The sequence below is a fragment of the Balaenoptera musculus genome, chromosome 2 (assembly GCF_009873245.2).
Source record: "Balaenoptera musculus isolate JJ_BM4_2016_0621 chromosome 2, mBalMus1.pri.v3, whole genome shotgun sequence".
Classification (NCBI taxonomy): domain Eukaryota; kingdom Metazoa; phylum Chordata; class Mammalia; order Artiodactyla; family Balaenopteridae; genus Balaenoptera; species Balaenoptera musculus.
This window is the reverse complement of record NC_045786.1, coordinates 173,337,673-173,357,283: the sequence shown is the minus strand read 5'-3', so window position 1 is coordinate 173,357,283 and position 19,611 is coordinate 173,337,673. Positions and strand designations below refer to the sequence as shown.

At 47.9% G+C, this 19,611-nt stretch overlaps 1 protein-coding gene across 3 annotated transcripts in view; it reads right to left on the bottom strand.

Moving 5' to 3' along the window:
* Nucleotides 1-15,398: 15,398 nt before the first annotated feature.
* RCOR1 (REST corepressor 1) overlaps nucleotides 15,399-19,611 on the bottom strand; it is a 113,907-nt gene continuing 109,694 nt past the window's right edge. For 2 of the 3 annotated variants that reach the window (XM_036841871.1, XM_036841872.1), the window contains one exon: nucleotides 15,399-16,759. In XM_036841871.1, coding sequence (XP_036697766.1) covers nucleotides 16,718-16,759 — 42 coding nt within the window. In that variant the 3' untranslated portion in view covers nucleotides 15,399-16,717. The remainder of the gene's footprint in view (nucleotides 16,760-19,611) is intronic. The other variant, XR_005018616.1, reaches the window with a different exon arrangement.

The following is a 19,611-nucleotide window of genomic DNA, read 5'->3' as shown; positions in this document are numbered from 1 at the left end:
TTCTTCCTGATCTTAAAGGAAAGGCTTTCATTCTTTCACCATTGAATATGATGTTCACTGTGGGTTTTTCATATATGGTTTTTATTATGTTCATTTAGATTCCTTCTATTCCTAGTTTGTTGAGTGTTTTATCATGAAAGGATGTTGAATTTTGTCAAATGCATCTTCTGCATCAGTGAAGATGATCATGTGTTTTTTTCCTTCATTCTGCTAATGTGATATGTTGATTGATTTTTATATGTTGAACCACCCTTGCATTTCAGGAATTAATTCTCCTTGGTCATGTGTATAATCCTTTTAACATGCTGCTGAATTGTTTGCTAATATTTTGTTGAGGATTTTTGCATTAACGCTCATAAAAGATATTGGTCCATAGTTTTCTTTTCTCATAGTGTCTTTCTCTAGCTTTGGTATCAGGGTTACCGTGGTCTCATAAAGTGAATCAGGAAGTGTTCCCTCCTCAATTTTTTTGGAAAAGTTTGAGAAATATTGATGTTAACTCTTTAAATGTTTGATAGAATTCACTAGAGAAGCCATCGGGTCCAGGATTTTTCTTTGTTGGAAGATTTTTTTATTACTGATTCAATCTCCTTACTAGTTGCAGCTCTATTTAGATTTTCTATTTCTTCATGATTTAGTCTTGGTAGGTTTTGTGGCTGTAGCAATTTGTCCATTTCATGCAAATTGTTGGTGTACAATTATTCATAGTCCTCTTACAATCCTTTTTATTTCTGAAGAATCAGTAGTAATGACCCTACTTTCATTTCTAACTTTAGCAATTTGGGTCTTCCTTTCCTCTTAGTTCATGTAACTAAAGGCTTGTCAACTCTGTTGATCTTTCTGACAAACCAACTTTTGGGTCATTGATTTTCCATTCTCTATTTCATTTACCTCTGCTCTCATCTTTACTATTTCCCTCTTTCTGCTACCTTTGGGTGTGGTTTGTTCTTTTTCTAGTTCCTTAATTTGTAAAGTTCACTTGTTGATTTGAGATCTTTGTTTTTTAAAGTAAGCATTTATTGCTATAAATTTTCCCCACTGCACTGTTTTTGATGCAATCCCTAATTTTGTTATGTTGTGTTTGTATTTTCATTCACCTCTAAGTATTTTCTAATTTCCTTTGTGATTTCTTCTTTGAGCCATTGGTTAAGAATGTGTTAATTTCCACAAATTTGTGAATTTTCCAGTTTTCCTTGTGTTTTTTTTTTTTTTTTTTTTTTTTATTTATTTATTTATTTTTGGCTGTGTTGGGTCTTCTTTTCTGTGCGAGGGCTTTCTCCAGTTGCGGCAAGTGGGGGCCACTCTTCATCGCGGCGCGCGGGCCTCTCACTATCGTGGCCTCTCTTGTTGCGGAGCACAGGCTCCAGACGCGCAGGCTCAGTAGTTGTGGCTCACGGGCCCAGTCGCTTCGCGGCATGTGGGATCCTCCCAGACCAGGGCTCGAACCCGCGTCCCCTGCACTAGCAGGCAGACTCTCAACCACTGCGCCACCAGGGAAGCCCTCCTTGTGTTATTGATTCCCACCTTTATCCTGTTGTGGTTGGAGAAGATACTTTGTATGATAGCTATCTTCTTAAATCTACTAAGACTTAATTTATGGCCTAACATAAGTCTATCCTGGAAAATGCCCCATGTGCACTTGAGAAGAATGTGTATGCTGTTATTGGGTAGAGTGTTCTGAATAAGTCTGTTAGACATAGTTTATTGTGTTGTTCAAGTCCTCTATATTCTTACTTATCTTTTGCATGGTTGATCTATCCATTAAGATTGGGGAATGAAGTCTTCAGCTATTATCACAGAACTATCTATTTTTGCTTCATATATATTAATGGTCTGTTGTTAGGTGTATAAATGCTTATAATTGTTTTATCTTCTTGCTGTATTTGAATGTTTTATTACTGTATGTCCTTTTTTGTCTTTCATAACCTGTTTTTAATTTAAAGTCTATCTTATCTGATATTAGTATAGCCACCCCTGCTCTCCTTTGACTACTATTTGAATGAAATATGTTTCCATCCTTTCACTTCCAACCTATTTATGTCCTTGGATCTAAAGTGATTCTCTTGTAGACAGCATATAGTTGGACCATTTTTTTAAAAAGAAATTCATTCTGCCCATCTCTGTCTTTTGATTGTAGAGTTTAATCCTTTTACGCTTAAATACTGATAAGGAGGGGCTTACTTCTGTCATCTTTCTATCTGTTTTCTATATTCCTTATTGGTATTGTCATCTCTCATTTCCCACATTACTGTCTTCTTTTGTGTTTAGTTGATTTTTCATAGTGAAGTGCATCCCCTTCTTGTTTCCTTTAGCATATATTCTACCACTATTTTCTTTGTGGTTACCATGGGGATTACATTTAACATTCTAAAGTTGTAACACTCTAATTTGAATTTACACCAGCCTAACTTCAATAACATACAAAAACTCTGCTCCTTTACAGCTCCATCTCCACATCTTTTAGTTCTTGATGTCACAAAATTACATCTTTATATGTTTTGTGTCCAGAAGCTTAAACTAACAATGGTTTTTCTTTTAATGCATTAGTCTTTGAAATTATGTAGAAAACAAAATATGGAGTTATAAATCAAGGCCAAAATATTATTATCTTTTAGATTACAATTGACACTTGAACAACAGGTCAAAAATCCGTGTATAACTTTACAGTTGGCCCTCTGTATCCAAGGTTCTGCATCTGTGGATTCAATCAACTGCGGATTGTGTAGTACTGTAGTACATATTTATTGAACAGAATTTGCGTATCAGTGGACCCACACAGTTCAAAAACCAAGTCACTGGAGGGTCAACTGTAATTTGCTTTAAATATACTACTCTCAGAAAATAAAAGTGGAGTTATAAGCCATTGTTACAATAATAGTAGCTTTTACAGTTGCCCCATGTTTACCTTTATTGAGGTCTTTATTTCTCCATACGACTTCAGGTTACTGTCTAACGTCCTTCCAAATCACTCTGCAGGACTCTCTTGAGCATTTCTTGCAGAATGGGTCTGGTGGTAACAAACTCCCTCAGCTTTTGTTTATCTTCTCTTAACTTCTCCCTCACTTCTGAAGGGCAGTTTTGCCAGATATGGGATTCTTTTTTTAAAAATTTATTTATTTTATTTATTTATTTTTGGCTGTGCTGGGTCTTCGTAATTGCGCGGTCTTTCTCTAGTTTCCGTGAGCGAGGGCTACTCTTCATTGCAGTGCGTGGTCTTCTCATTGCAGTGGCTTCTCTTGTTGCAGAGCACGGGCTCTAGGCGCACAGGCTTCAGTAGTTGTGGCACGTGGGCTCAGTAGTTGTGGCGCACGGGCTTAGTTGCTCCACGGCATGTGGGATCTTCCTGGACCAGGGCACGAACCTGTGTCCCCTGCACTGGCAGGTAGATTCTTAACCACTGTGCCACCAGGGAAGCCCCAGATATGGGATTCTTGATTGTGGGGTTTTTTTTAGCTTATCAACCCACTGCTTTCTGGATGCCAATGTTTCTGATGAGAAGTATGCTCATTATCTTATTGAGGACCCCTTATATGTGCTGAGTTGCTTCTCTCTTGCTGCTTTCCAGATTTTCTTAGGCTTTTGATGGTTTCATTATCATGTGTCTTTGTGTGGGTCTCTGAGTTCATCTTACTTGGAGTTCATTGAGCTTCTTGGATGTTTATATTTATATCTTTCATAAAACTTGGGAAGTTTTTGGCCATTATTTCTTCAAATATTCTCTCTGCCCCTTTCTCTCTCTTTCATCTGGGAGTCTCACAATGTGTACATTGATCTGCTTGATGGTGTCCCACTGGTCCCTTGGGCTCTGTTCACTTTTCATCAATCTCTTTTCTTTCCGTTCCTCAGACTCGATAATTTCAAGTGTTCTGCCTTCAAGATTTGAGCATTCTTCTGCCTGCTCAAATCTGCTGTTTGGTGAATTATTCATTTCCATTAATATCGTTTCCAACTTTAGAATTTTTTTGAGTTTCCTTTTAGGTATTCTAGCTCTATATTGCTATTTCCATTTGATTCACAGATCGTTTTCTTGACTTTTCCCTCATCTTCCTTTAGTTCTTTGAGCATCTTCATAACAGTTGTTTTTAAACTCTTTGTCTAGTAGGTCTGCCATCTGGTCTTTCTCAGGGAAAGTTTCTGTTGGTTTTTTTCCCTTTGAATAGGCCATTTCTTTGTATGCCTTGTGATTTTTGTTGTTGTTGAAACCAACATTTGAGTCTAATAATGTGGTAATTCTGAAAATCAGATTCTCCCCCTTCCCCAGCCTTTGCTGTTTGTTACAGGCTATGTGTGTGTGAAGGATCAGCGTGAGGTGTAAATTTAAGGTTTTCTCAGGCATTTTCCAAGTCTGTGCCTTCCCCTGGCTAATCTTCTCTGCAGGTGCTCTTGAATGCCCTTGTCTTCAATGTCTGGCTCCCAAAATGGGAAAAGGAAAATGAGGGGGTGGATCAAAAAAAAACCGTTGGCCCTTTAAATCCCCCAGTGTTGCTTCCGTGGAGGGGAAGGGGCTTGCAACGATGGTGGGGGTGTGCGATCATGACTGCATGCCTCTGTCTGCACCTCCACGATCAGAAGCAGTAACCAGGGTTCAGAACACAGATCCCAGTGTTCAGAAAATAGGATCCTTGTTCCCACAAGCTGTGTGCAAGCTGCTCTAGGAACAGGCACCTGGCCGCCTGCCATGGGACTGGGTAACTGCTATTATGGTATCAGCTGAAATTGATGGAAAGTACAGTTGACCCTTGAACAACATGGATTTCACTGCACGAGTCACTTATATCCAGATCTTTTTCAATAAATATATACTACATTACCACACGATCTGCAGTTGGTTGAATCCGCAGATGCAGAACCGTGGGTATGGAGGGCCAACTGTAAAGTTACACGCGAATTTCCGACTTCATGGGAGGTCGGTGCCCCTAACCCCCGCGTTGTTCAAGGGTCACCTGCCATTACAACTTATTGTCCAAGACTTGCCCTGGAAGTTGCAAGGCTTCAACAGACTCCAGAATGCTGGGGGATGAAGAGGCTCACTTGAGGTCACAGTGACTCAGGGACAGAATCCAAGCCCCCGATTCCTAGCCAGGCATGATTTGGCTTCACAGAGCTGGGAAGTGCTCCAGCCAAACGTAGGCTGGAGCAGGAAGGCAAGGAGAATGTGGGTTGAGGGAATGAGGAAAGGGAAAAGTAGGGAAAGCATTTCAACTCTGAATCTCCATCATGAAAAAAGCAGTCAGCCAATAGGACCCAGAGTAAACTAGCTTAGAAGGCTGTTTAGAGCAGATGCCAAGAAAGCCCCAGCAGCAACTCCCCACAAAATGTGCCCAATCCATTCTGTGCTGAAGTCCCGGGGCCTGTCTCAGGGACCTCAGGGGAACAGGCCCAAGGGGCTGCAAGTGCTTCTCTGCAGTGAGTGTCCCACGGGGACCACATACCACCAGCCCCCCTGAGCCACAAAAGGTGGCCTCCCAGGCAGGCAGGGAGCCTGCAGCTTCCTCCAAGCAGGGACACGCAGCCTTGCCTCTGAGAGCCGTGGACACCCGCAGACCCCAGGCACCAGAGCCCGAGTGCTGCAGCCTGAGCCTTCACGAGTTCCCCTGGTCGCACTCCTCTCCAGGTGTCTGTTTTCAGCTCCTGCGTGGAAAATCACTCCAAACCTCAGTGCCGGGAACACAGCCGTCCTTTTCTTTGCTCACAATCCCGGGGGTCAGCGATTTGGACTGGGTTCATCCGAGTAGTTCTCCTGCTGTTCTCTGGGTGGCTCCACCGGGGGTGTATGGCTTTACTCGCAGGTCTGGTGGTCTGTGCTGGCTCTCACCTGGACCACCCGTGTCCAGAAGGTGGTCCCAAGCTTCTCCATCAGGTGGCAGAGTTCTCAGCAATGAGAGAAAGCCAGCCCAGATGCTCATGTCACGCTTGCTAAGTTTCCACAGGGCAAAGCAAGTCCCTGAGGAGCCCAGAGTCAGGGCGAGTGACGGCACATGGCAGGCACACTCGCAGGTGTCCCTCACTGGGCCACTCCTCTAACGGCCTCTCCTACCAGAGGTGTCAGAGAGAGGGGGTCAGCAGGGCCACCTCTGCGGTCAGGGCCAGACGGGGCAGAATTATGTCCTAGGCCTGCTGTGAAGGCACCAAGGCCGGATGGAGGCCTGGGCCTCACGGTGCTGGCGGACAGGATTCACTGGGCACCGCCAAGTACTGGGCTCAGTGTCCCGGGGCAGCAGAGGAGCTGGAGATTACCCTCTGGGGAGGAAGGGGCCTGTGGGACTGACGCCAGTGGCTGGGTGGCATTTCAACACAGGCCCGAAAAGGGACATAGTGGGAAAATTCCAGAGTCCTCTCTGCACAGCTCGGTGGCAGGGGTGGAGAGCCAGGGACGCAGGGGAGGAGTGGCCAGGCCTTAGCTGATGAGGAGGGCTGATGCCAAGTCGAGCCAGCCCGGGGCACCATCCAGGTTTGCGGGCAGGTGTTCTGCTACCGGCAGGGCAGCTGAACCCCATCTGTTGTGATGGGTGCAATGAGGAAACCGAGGCCTGTACGAGGGACCGCGCAGGCCCTGGAGACGCGAGTCCCCTTGCAGGAAGAGGGCACGCTCCCAGCCGGTGCTCGGCGGAGGCCGCGGGCAGGGAAGGACACCCCAGCGGGCGCCCTGGGGCCTGGATCCGAGGCGGGGACCTGGGCCGTGCTTGCTGCAGCCGGCGATGGCGAGGCTCGGAAGGGGCCCGGCCGTGGGCCATGGCCAAACCGAAGAGGTCCCACCCCGTCCTCCCCACGGCCGCTCAGCCACTTGCCAGCAGCCACGGCAGGCGGCCCGGAGAGGAGCCATCTCAAGGCCAGCTGACCGGGGTCTCCAGCCCAACCCACCACCCGCCAGCTGACTGACCTCCAACGAGTCACTTCGGCGCTCCGGCCTCAGCTCCCTCGGACGAGTGGGGGACCCCTATTTCACAGAGCAGTATTCCCAAGCCTCAGAGCAGTAACGGCAAGGGACTGTCAGTGTTAGTTGTCTAGAAGAGTGGGAATAGGAAGAAAACGGCTTCTTGGATTTTTCTAATTTTGAACATACTAATTACAGGTACTGCCTGTAAGGGCATTATAAATGACTACACGAACACTGAGGTGCCTGGTCAGTAAACTCCTTCCGGAGAGAGTGTGCCGCCAAGACCACTTGAGTATCATTGGTCTGAGGGTGAGACTGGAGGTGGGGGTTCTGCCAGAGAAGCGAGGATTCTGCCGGAAGGCCCGTGAGCTGTGAACAGCTTGGCTCTTCCCCTGCCCACAGGAGATGCGGCGACACACTCTGATCTTCGTCAAAGGGAAGGATGAGCCACTTGTCAAGCATCTCTTCTCCGCACGGCACCTGGGCCGGACGGAGGCGTTTCCAGGCACTACCTCCATTAGGCTAAATCGCTACCATCCTTGCTTTACAGATGAGGAAGCAGGCCAAGGGGGGCTCAGGGAGCGACCAAGATCCTAGCAGCTTTCATCACCGAGCGAGGCCTGAGTCCGCGTCCTGGGGCCTAAGCGGGGAGGCCGCACAGCGGGGTGGAGCCTCCGGCACATCCAGCCCTGACTCGGGCGCTTTCTCCTTGTCCCACTTGGGCAAGACGTTCTTCTCTTAGTCTTGGTTTCCTCTTCTATTAAAACGGGATGACAGTCCCTACTCGTAAGGCTGCTATGAGCATTACATCAAATAAGGTATGTTTGGTCCTTAGGGGCCAAGGCAGTCTTCCAACAAATTAAGCAATTAATACTAAAACCCACAAATAATTTGCTATACACAATTATCCGGAGTATAAGACTTAATTGTTGGGCTTCCCTGGTGGCGCAGTGGTTAAGAATCCACCTGCCAATGCAGGGGACACGGGTTCGAGCCCTGGTCCAGGAAGATCCCACATGCCACAGAGCAACTAAGCCCGTGCGCCACAACTACTGAGCCCACGTGCCACAACTACTGAGCCCACGTGCCGCAACTACTGAAGCCCGTGCGCCTAAAGCCCGTGCTCCGCAACAAGAGAAGCCACCGCAATGAGAAGCCCGCTCGCCGCAACTAGAGAAAGCCTGCGCGCAGCAATGACGACCCAACGCAGCCAAAAAAGAAAAAAAAAAAAAAAAGACTTAATTGTTGCTGAATTTACTTTTCAATCAATTAAGTGCCATCAGCCACCATATGCAAACTAACTTTGTTACACAAACAGTCTTTGAAGGAGGACTAGGAGGCCCCTCTAGCAAAGCTTTTCCTCAGGCCGAACGCTGGCCAGAGGTTAGGGGACACCAGCGACTGCCCTGACCTGAGGCCGGGGGATTCCTAACATGCACCCCAGCTGGAGAGTCACGTGGGAGTGTTCAGCCTGCCTCCTGACCTCGGACTCCCACCCAAACCCTCTGTCCCTGACTGCGAACAGGGGCGGCCTGGAGAAGGGAGCCTTCGGAGGGGAACTTAGCTTCTCTAAGTTTCTGAGCAGCAGTGAACATTCACCAGGCCTTGGCCATGGGTGGGAAACCAGGTTGATGCAAGGATCACCATGGAACCCCATGAAATTCCAACACCCTCCGGTGGGTGGTGAGGAAAAAACAGAGCCTCAACTTGACTGAAGGGGGCCTGGCCCGTCCCACGTAAACCACAGGGTCCGCCGCGGTAACTGGAGTAGCTGTCGCTCCCTCTTCAACCGTCACCTCCTCGGGGACACCTTCCCCAAGAGCGCCCCAGGCAAGATGATCCCTCCCCCCAGATCCCTCAGAGCTGAGAAGCACTGCCCAGCAAAGGGCGTCTGAGCTGCAAGGTGTCTGTGCAGCGTCTCCAGGCCAGAACCCCCGAACACCTGTCTGCTGACACCTCAGTCACCCAGCTCACATGCTGGGGCAGGGGCTGGCGAGGAGCAGGCAGAAACGGAGGACCAGAAAACCAGAATCCACAGAGTGCTCTTCAACCTCATTTCAAATGTACAAGCACCAGATCTTTAGTTTGAATTTATTTTCCCCCCAGTACTTAGGCAATAAAAAATAGCAAATAGTTCAAGAAATAAGCCAAGAGCCCAGAAAACCCCAAACCTCAGCGCATCCATCTCTGGATGCCCAGGAATTGGCAGCTGCAAATCCCTCCCACGCCCCCCTCCCCCAGGCGTCCATCATAAGCCATCACGGGGCCTTTTATCCTCAAGCACAAGGGCCAGCAGGCATTCATTTCTCTTCCTCAGTGCACCCGACCTCCCCACTTCTTTATTCTATGTGGCTCTTATCGCCAGTCGTGGGGACCGAGATGACTATGACAGTCCTGATCTCATGAAAATCTTATAAAACACCTCAGATCAAAATGTTTAATTATCACAGTACTGGGAAGGGCACAGGGCAACAAGTTGCCTCATTCATGGCGGATGAAAGGAGAAATTGGTACAACCCCTCTGGAAGACAGAGAACAGTATGTGACAAGTGTAAAAGCGAACAGACTTTTGGACCCAAATTCTAATCCTATATATTTATTCTACAGCTACACTTGCATGTAGGCAAAATGACACAGTCTGCTCATATTACAAATGGTACTTCAGTGACTATCAACCGAGGATGGTTTAAATAAACTGTATCTAGTCATAACTAGATACCATAACTAGGATACCATGGAACCAATGCAAAGGAATGAATCAACTTCGTATCCATGTGCTGATGCAGAAAGACTAAGATACTGGCACGTGAAGTAGAAAAACGAGGTAAGAACGGTAAGGTAAGAAGGGCATACATGCTACAGTCAGCCGCTGTACCTGTAGACTTGGAACGCAAGGATACAGAGGGCTGTTCCATTTTATATAAATGACTTGAGCATCCTTGGATTCTGGTATCTGCAGGGGTCCTAGAACCAACCCCCCACAGATACCGAGGGACGAGGGGCGGCTGTGTTATCTGCATGGAAAAATGAGTATCTGCACACGTGCAAGTGAGCGTGCATGCTTGTACATGTACTGACCCTCTCTCGAAGGATGCGCCAGAGCAGCAACTGCCTGTGGAGGGAGCCGGGTGCCGGAGGACACAGGTGGGGAACTTAGGTCTCACTGTTTGCCTTTTATACCAAGTACACTGGTTACCTATTTAAAAGGATAGAGAACTTAAATCGTTTCTTTATAGTCTAGTATGAAGAGGGAAGTGCAGAGAGGTGTAGGTGGCAGAAGCCCTGAGACCCAGTCCCTCTGCTGAAGGTGGAGGCGTGAGGCCAGGACTTCAGAGAAGCAGCAGTGGCTGAGCCGCAGGGGGCAGGGCCACGTGGAAGGGGGAAGGCGTAGCGGCCGAGGAAAGCCCAGAGAAATGGCCCTGCAGTAGGAATGTCACATGGCTTAAGACAGAATGAAGGGTTGTGTGTTTTTCTAGAAGGCAAATGGAGCGTTTTAAGCAGGAAAGGGCCCGGATTACGGTTGGGAGGTGAGGAGTGGGTGAGAGAAGGAAAAAGGAATGTCGGGGACAAGATGAATTCGGAGCTAGAGCATCAGCCCGGGAGACTGGGAGGAGGCTGAGCGGTCACTGGACGTAGTAACGGAGAAAGAGGCTCGAGGGGACTCTCAGAGGCAGGGGACACCCGGGTTTCTCGTCTGATGAGCTAAGGTATAGCAGTGCCACACAGCAGGGAAGAGAACGCAGAAACAGGAGCGGGAGAGGGAACTTAGTCTCAGACCTGTCATCTTGAGGTACTGACGGACACAGGGGTGAGCTCCGAGGGGCGGGGGGCTCACAGTGTGACAGCTATCGGGCCGCAGGCGAAGCAGAGGCCCCCATGGGGGATGAGATGGTCCGGGGAGGGAGAGCTGAAAGAGGGGGAAGGCCAGGGGTTGCTTTAAGGCCCGCAACTGCAGGAAAGCAGACTTGGCAGGCTGCCCTGGGAGACGGGCTCCATCCCGCCCGGGGCCAAAGAGGAAGTCAGGATCTCCCGTGAGCTTGGCTAGACTCTAATGATGCCCCAAGCACGAAGCAGCTGCAAGGGAGGAACAAGCACGGTCTTCACTCTGCCGAGAAGGAAAGGAATTCGATCACCTGGAATGCTTCATGCAGCTCTCACTTCCAAGAGTCAGCAGCTAGCATGGCCCTGGGAACACGGAAGCACGGAGAACAGGAAGTGCAGCGCTTTCAGTACGTGCACTCGCCGGGTGGAGTCAGAGGGAGGCGCCAGGGAAGAGCCGGAGTCCCCACCCGGGGCTGCCGCGTAGGTAGGTTGGGATGTGCGCGTGTGCTCAGGGTCGGGATGACGAGAGATGTGGCACAGCAGGCGACCTGGATGCACCTGTCCGTGGGAGTCCTTCCCCTCCTACTCGCCCGAAGGGGGCCTGGACCCCCGCTCCTCATGCACCCTCGATTCAGGACCCATGAGCCGACTCCCGCCCGGTCCTAATCTCCGCTCATACACGCGGGGCGGGCCACGCTGCCCTCTGGGAGCCTTCCCCACAGCCCCTCCGTAACCCCTCATTTTACCCAGAGCTCACTGTTCTTCTACGTCAAGAAAGACCAAGCCCAGCCCCCCCACCACCACCGGGGCCCATCCTAGCGGACGTCCAGTAGCGGACAGTGGCCACCTCCTGAGCCCCGCCCCTCCACCTGAGCCCCGCCCCTCCACCTGAGCCCCGCCCCTCCTCCTGAGCCCCGCCCCTCCTCCTGAGCCCTTTCGGCTTCCCTTCTTCCTCCATCTCCTGGAGCAAGCCCAGGGTTCTGGCCTTGGCACTTGCTCCCCCTTGTTCCGTACCAGGAGTCACCTCCACAAGGCACATTCTGAGGTCTCTGAGCCTTCGACCTCTTCTCCCAGGGGCCACTCTCAGGTCTCACCCCCTCTTCCACGCAGACCCTCCGGCAGCACAGGGCACACTCTCCTGGGACACCTAGCGCCATGACCAAGTCTGCCAGGCGAGGGCCTCTGAGAAGCGCCACGTAAAGCCCTCCTATGCTACGTAAAGTCACACACACGGAGCGACCGGATCTGCGTATTTTAAATGTTGTACTGGGCAAGGCTGGATCTGGAAGTCAGGTTTTTACATGGTAATTATCTAACCAAATCCTACATTCCAGCTAAAAAAGGCCCCAGAGATGTCCAACGGATGCTCAAGGCGTTCTTCACGTTACTCAGAGATGTGCCGAGATTTGGGCCGTGTCCACTGGGCTGACCAGAGGCAACAAAGGTGGTGGTCTCGCCTCTTCTCTGCCAGTCCTGAGGCTGTGCTGAGGCCAGCATCCACGTGCCCAAGCCCGGTCGGCCAGAAAAGAGAAAAATCGCTAACGGGGGAAAAAACTCCTCTCATCCAACCTATAAATTTAAGCCCTCAACTATCACAAACGTTACAAACTCATGTACCTTGATTTGATCCCAACCATAAGCTTATCATATATTATAAAATAAAAATGTAGTTCAGGTAGAGATAAAGGCTAAGAACAAAAGCACCCCTGGCTCTGTGCTCCCACAGGGCGCAGCTCTGGGGAATTTACACTTTCAGAAATCCCAAGGCCCAGTGCAAAAAGGCAGGGAAAAACCCACTTTGTATCAGGGTGGGGTATTGCTTTGATAGAGGGTGGAGGGTCAGAAAATTCTTTTGTTTCCTATTTTATTACATCAATGGCTTGAAAATTTTTATTTAACTTCAGCAAATATTGGAAATAGAAAAATGAATTCTGCAGAATTTCACAAATAAAATTTTCAGTCTCTACTAACAAATGTTATCATCCGATGGCTAAGCAATTATAATGCTATGAACATTCACCACGATGAACGTGCTGAAACAGAAAACAGGCAAAAAGAGACATTAAAATATTACTTACAACAGCATTATTACAACATATTTTCTTTAAAATTCCAACATGGATTTTTATCACTTCAAAAGATATACAGCATTTCCATTATATTTGCAAACTTAACCTTATACATCTTTTAAAATCTTGAAAAATTCTTAAGCAGTCTAAAAAGCACTTAGCAAAGTTGGTAAGTCTACGTAATGGAATACTATCCGCTCCAGTATCAACTTGAGTTTAGGAGAGGGGCTGTAAACACGCAGTATCATACAACATGCATAGGCTGTACTGACCTTCCTTCTGCTGCACTGCAACGTTACTGCAGTTGTGCTTCACTGTAAGTAGGGAAAGCTGCAGAGATCCAGGGAGTGGCAGAAAGAGTATTTGTTTCTGAGCATTGCACAAGATCACTAGATTCAAATTAGCTAGCCACCGTGAGTCAACATGAGGCAAAGTTTCACTTGGTATTAGAAGCTTGAATCCTGGGTCACTTGATTTAGATCAGGCTAGACAGGAGAAACGAGGCTCTCGCGTGAGCTGGCGCCACCCGTCCTTTGCTCATATAAGCAGGGATCCAGTTAGTGTAATGCACTATTTGGCTTATTTTTGGTCTGCGATTATACCAATAGTACAGCTGATATTCAGAAAGACAGAAACAGGGCAGAGTTGAAATTTAAAGTGACAACGAGCACACTTAGAGTGGTGTGTGATGGTCGAGAAAACCTTATATACGCACAGAAAACTACTGCTTAATTAGTCCACCACAGCAAGCTTTTAAAACTCAACTATTTTTTCTCTTTCATCTTTTGATTAGAGGTTTATGACCATCAAAGGTTAAAAACTATCAAAAGCCATCTTGAGGAACTGGTGTCTGGTAGGCACGAATGTACCAAGACGACACGGGGGAAGCGGGGCACGGAGGGGGTTACACTAACCTCAGGCTCCTGCTGACACCAGCACCGACCCGCACCACTGCTCACCTTATAAGCACAACTGAGGCAGGGTTGCTTCCTGGTTAAAAGACCTATATTACAGAATCCATCACTGCTTATGACCAGTCAACACAATATTCAAGTAACAAGGTGTTTAAATGAATACGTGAAAAAAAATTTTTACCTAACACTTTACACATCTACATAAAATTAAATAAAACAAACTTTTAATGCATATGCAATACAATTTATATCTTTTAGGATTTCTAAACTAAAAGTTAAACTATCATTTGCTTCAATGGTACTATATTTTGCACAATAACTTATACTTAGGAGAAATTTTCCACAAAAAAATATATATAATTATGACATTCACATTGATAAATTTTTAAGAAGACAAAGCTTAAGTGAACATTGCATCCGAAGCAGTTGTCACTGTGTACCCCTTACACATCCAAACACAACCTGCTGATGCACCGAAGTCTTGATATGTTAAAAAGGGTCTTCGCATAAAATAAGACCAAATCACTTGGCTTCTAAAGCTAAGTGATTTCTTGCATTTACAACATCATTGCAAAGACAGTGTAATGAAACAGTTTAAAACACAGTGCTATCCTATGCATGAGACTACAATGAAGGCAGTCAGGGAAAGACAACTGTCTGTTTTCCTTCCGGCAAATGAAAACGACATGCCCCTCCCCCTCGGAGAGAAAGCCGAAATTCAGCTGCTGTGATAGCAAGTACTCCAGCACATGACTCTTCAGGACCGGGGACCACGTGGTGCCAGGAACCAGGTAAGGGGATGTCTGAGCACAGACAGAGGCCTGGCACTGCCGGGATGCCTGCCGCGCCACACAGGACCCAGCACCAAACCTTCAAGCGCTGCCAAAGGGGATCGATTCTTAAGGAAAATAGCCTGGGGGTGAAGAGAGGAACAGCTCTACTGGCTGGGAAACCACTGCAGCAAATTGCCTACCGCTTCCGTTAAGAGGAAGGAGGTCTACGAGAAGAAGCAAGGAGAAGCGAAATCTTCTTTCAGGCCTATTGTCCCCTTTAAGCGACGTGCAAAACTTATGCCGCCTCTTACCCACGTTTTTCCTGCCACTTTCCAATTACGCAGCAGGCTCATGATAAAACCAAAATGAGCCCTACATTGTGACTAGTGTTGCCGTGCCGCCGCACGTAGGTAGGACGGCGAGCCTGATGCCACGCAGCCCCCTCATGCTCTTCCTCCCCAGCTCCTGATGAACAGACACCTCTCACAGGGACAAGTGTCGAAACCGGCAAAGTCCCATTTCACTCCCCTTTTGAATGACCTTTCTCCAGATTTCAAAAAAAGAAGTACAATTCCAAACAATCTAGGTTTCTTGCTGACCCTTTTCCTAAAGAGAAAACCAGCTGACTTAAAAAAAAAAAAAAAAAAAAAAAAGCCAAGGTGCTTGGGAGTCAAAACACATCAAATTTTAATTGCATATTTCAAATTCTTAAGAATTCTGTTTATGCCTTAAAGCATCTGCAATTTTTTTTCTTTTTGGTATTGAAAGCACGAAAAATATTTAAATGATGCAAAAACCAACAACAAAAAAAGCTCCTCCAACATATTTAGTGCAGGCTGAACCGACCGTGGGATGGGGAACGGGTCACATTAGAGCACACCTCGCAGTCTACCCTCAACCCCTCAGCAGCCCACGGTCTGGCAAGAGAATAAAAGTGATTATGGAAGTTTTAAACACTTATTAAACATTTGTACTTGTTCCCAGTGCAACCAAAGGCATTACATACCACTTCGCAGACTGTTTCTTTCCATCTCGGTCTCACTAGAGCCAATAACTGATCACGTCTCTGTCCTGTACTATCGATATAATATTGAGAGAGGACGGTGCTCATGTGGTCACATCAGTAGATGACGGACACAGAGGCTATGTGCAGTGACATGTGAAAGGCCAGGCATACCAACAGGACGGGGAACAAACAGCACGTAGCTTTTATAAAACCATCACCAGCTATTCCAATACCCTTTATTATTGCCCTAACGTGACATTTAAAATCTGCACTCTGTCAAGAACCTGCAGCAAGTTCTCCCCTGTCTCCTAATCTCAGTGATGTCATCTTTGGCAAGCAATAAACGTTAAAGAAGAAATAAGACACCGAAACAGAAAAAGGGTTGAAAACATGGTTGCCAAAAGGAGAAGGCACCAATTCCAAATGTACAAGCACCAGGTACAGTGGTATGGACCAAATCTCTTGGAGTTGGGCGGTGGTACGGGTGGGGGGTCAGGAACAGACAGGGTGACGCCCATCCTGGGGTGACGATCTGAAAGTTGACGGCACGAAGTGTTGAGTCCACGTTCCCTCTGAGCGACAGTGTCCAAGGACAGTTGCTGCGAATGAGCTTTCTACCTCGCGGGAAGGGAGAAGGGAGAGACTGAAGCCAACTAAATTTATAAACCATAATTATACCGACATTTAGGGAAATGTGAGTTGTGTCAGGCTGTTTGGCACGATAAAGGTTATAATGCAGTCTGCCAATATATTGTGATTTCCAAAGAAGCATGATATCACTTAGGTGGATGCCTCAGAAAAGAACAAAGAAAACTTCCTAGAAGGCCAATGGGGTCACAGTTACTCTGAAAGTTACATTATGCACAAAGTAGAGCTTGCACGCCATGCAGGAACAGAGTCACGCCCTCCGAGTCGACTACCTGTTCCGAAGCCGCCGACGGGGAAGAGCTGCTGTTGGTGGGCCGGGGCTCCGACTGAGGCGGTGGTCCCCAGGGTCGCAGGAGGCGGGCAGGCCACGGGACCCCCCTCGCTTAGGCAGAGCGTGAGACGCAAAGAGCTCTCCGGGAAGTGGCGCCAACACGGAGGAACGAGCAGAGAATTAAGGCAGATGTAGCACAGGACTGGAGTGTATGCCTTTTTGGTAACAGCTGCTTGCCCACAGAGGTGTGATGCAGATGGCTGGGTGATGCCTTGTAATACCTGAATCCTGGATAACACAGTCGTCCATACCAAGTGCTCAGAGCCACCAGAGTTTCTCATGAGGCAGATGCGTATCTGACGTCAAGAACAGAAGCAGCCTGAGCAGAGGAGAAAGAGCAGAATCAAAGACAGGTAAACAATATAAACTGCTAACTCGGGTCTGGTGCAGCCCAACCCACCCTGCCCCGCAAACGCTGTCCCTAAGGGCAGGGCCCCGAGGCAATGCCTGTGCCGAGGCCAGGCGGGCGGACGGAGGGCGAGAGTGTGGCCCCTGCGGCCACGTGTCTTGGGTTCAAATCCTGACTTTGTCCTTTCTAGCTGTGTGTCCTTGGACGAGGTATCATTTCTCTTTGAGCTTCAGTTTCCTCATCAGCAGAATATACACAATAACGATGTCTACTTCGCAGGATTAAATAAGAATCCCTGCAAAGGGTGTATCAGCACAGTGCCTGGCAAACAGCAACACTCAGGTGTCCTAGGACCGGCCGGAGGGGACACCATCGTGCCTACCCCGTTCAGCAAACAGCCACCAGAACATGCTGGGGTACAGACGATACCAAAGATCGTAGTATCTTCTTAGAAGCTTCAAAGGCATTTCTTTTTTTTTTTTTTCCCAAAGGAATTCCTTTATTTTTGTTATTTATTTATTTATTTTATTTATTTATTTTTGGCTGTGTTGGGTCTTCGTTTCTGTGCTAGGGCTTTCTCTAGTTGCGGCAAGTGGGGGCCACTCTTCATCGCGGTGCGCGGGCCTCTCACTATCACGGCCTCTCTTATTGCGGAACACAAGCTCCAGACGCGCAGGCTCAGTAGTTGTGGTGCACGGGCCTAGTTGCTCCGCGGCATGTGGGATCTTCCCGGACCAGGGCTCAAACCCATGTCCCCTGCATTGGCAGGCAGATTCTCAACCACTGCGCCACCAGGGAAGCCCCAAAGGCATTTCTTAACTCTCTACTCTCATTTTTTAAGACTGACTTCCAGACCCAAGCCTAAAAGTCATAGAGCTTACTGCTACCCCAGTGGTGTCTTACTTCTAAGGAAACAGCTGAGCTAAGAGTCCCAAATCTGAAAACAGCTGTGCCTTCAGGTGAAATCCCAATTTATGAGAACTGTTGCTAGTCAAATCAGATTTCTCCTCACTAGTAATACACTCAGTCATTCTATAATTTTAAGTGAGAATGTGTATCTCCAATCCAGTCGCTTTTAGCATCCCTCTGTGCTTTTCTGACACCTCCCTGTAATCTATCCTTGGCCACCCCAGAGAACTCTGAGTCTCAAAAGCTCAACCCTCTTGGGCTGCTCTCCCTCCTTAGCTCTGAAGGAAAAATGCCTGCAGCTGACAGACCGCTATGTTTCCAGAACTTCTCAAATCTGATGGACTCTTCCCTGTTTGTGCTGCATAAATACATAAAACCCGAGGGCAGGCAGGACACCAGCAGACATCTTTCTTAGCAGCTGGATTCCAAAGGATAAACAAGAATGGGAAATTACAAGGACACTATGTTCTGAGCACCGATTAGACAGACAACTAACCAGTTCCCTGAGGCCCTTGGTGGACACAGAGAAGCAGCTGGTCCTTACAGGTTAATTTCCTTCTGCAAACTAACGTATGGAGAACAGAAAACCAGGCTGGTGAAGCAGGAGGGCTGGTGCCATAAGAAACGTAAGAAGAAAAGGAGGGACTTCCCTGGTGGCGCAGTGGTTGAGAATCCGCCTGCCAATGCAGGGAACACGGGTTCGAGCCCTGGTCCAGGAAGATCCCACGTGCTGCAGAGCAACGAAGCCCATGCACCACAACTACTGAGTCTGCGCTCTGGAGCCCGCGTGCCACAACTACTGAAGCCTGCGTGCCTAGAGCCCGTGCTCCGCAGCAAGAGAAGCCGCTGCACTGAGAGGCCCACGCACCACAGGAAGAGTGGCCCCTGCTCGCCACAACTAGAGAAAGCCTGCACGTAGCAACGAAGACCCAACGCAGCCAAAAATAAAAATAAAATAAAATAAATGTATAAAATAAATAAATAAATAAAAAGAAAGGGATAAAGAAAAGGAAATATAGGCATGCACGTGCGTGCACGTCTGTGTGTGTGTGTGAGAGAGAGAGAGAGAGAGTGAATTAGTTTTAAATGACTAAAGAAGTGAAAAAATTTTACAGGAGCTGTAAAGAGTAGATACTCGGGTTGAGTTAGATAATCCCATTCCTTCTGAAGAGAAGGCTGGGTAAAATAAACAGCCACAGGGAACATCAACCATCAGAGAGAGAGAAGACGTGCTGCTGGGCGGGGGAGGTCAGCTCTGGACGAGCCAGGCAGACGGGCTGAGGGGACTCTGCTGTGCCACCGGCACGGCAAGTGGACCGTGAAGGATGCAACTTCTGGGCTAACAAGACACGAGAAAAAGTTAGCTGACTTACCTAAGCTAGTCAGTCAAAGAGCCAGGCCTAAGAAAATGATGACCCTGGGTCCTAAATCTACGATCTCATTTTTCATGCTAACCCTGCTGAAGCTGGCTTTGATTAAATTTGAGAGGCAGGAGATCTGAGTTTCCTATTATTTCTGCTTCCTGGGACTTAAGTCAGAAAACAGACTTGGAAGAGAGCTTTCACTCTCACAAATTCTGACGTTCCTTCCCCAGTAATCCTCATCTTTTCAGCGCTTCCTAAATTGAGTCCAGGACTTCAGGGAAGTTAATTTGTTGCTAAAGGGGAAATCAGCACACAGACAAAAATCACTGCCAACAGAGAAAAACACCTTTGTTGTGCTCATATGCTATCCTGTTCCATGGGCAGGCCATGCCTGGGTGTGACTCAAGGACCCCACTCACATTGTCAGTACTATAGGTTCTGCACACTTACTACAAAGATTTTCTGCTAGAAGGCTCTACAGAGTCTAATTCTAACAAAACTAGTGTTTGTCTCCTGACAGGCCTCAGTGTCCTCTTCACAAGGCTCTCC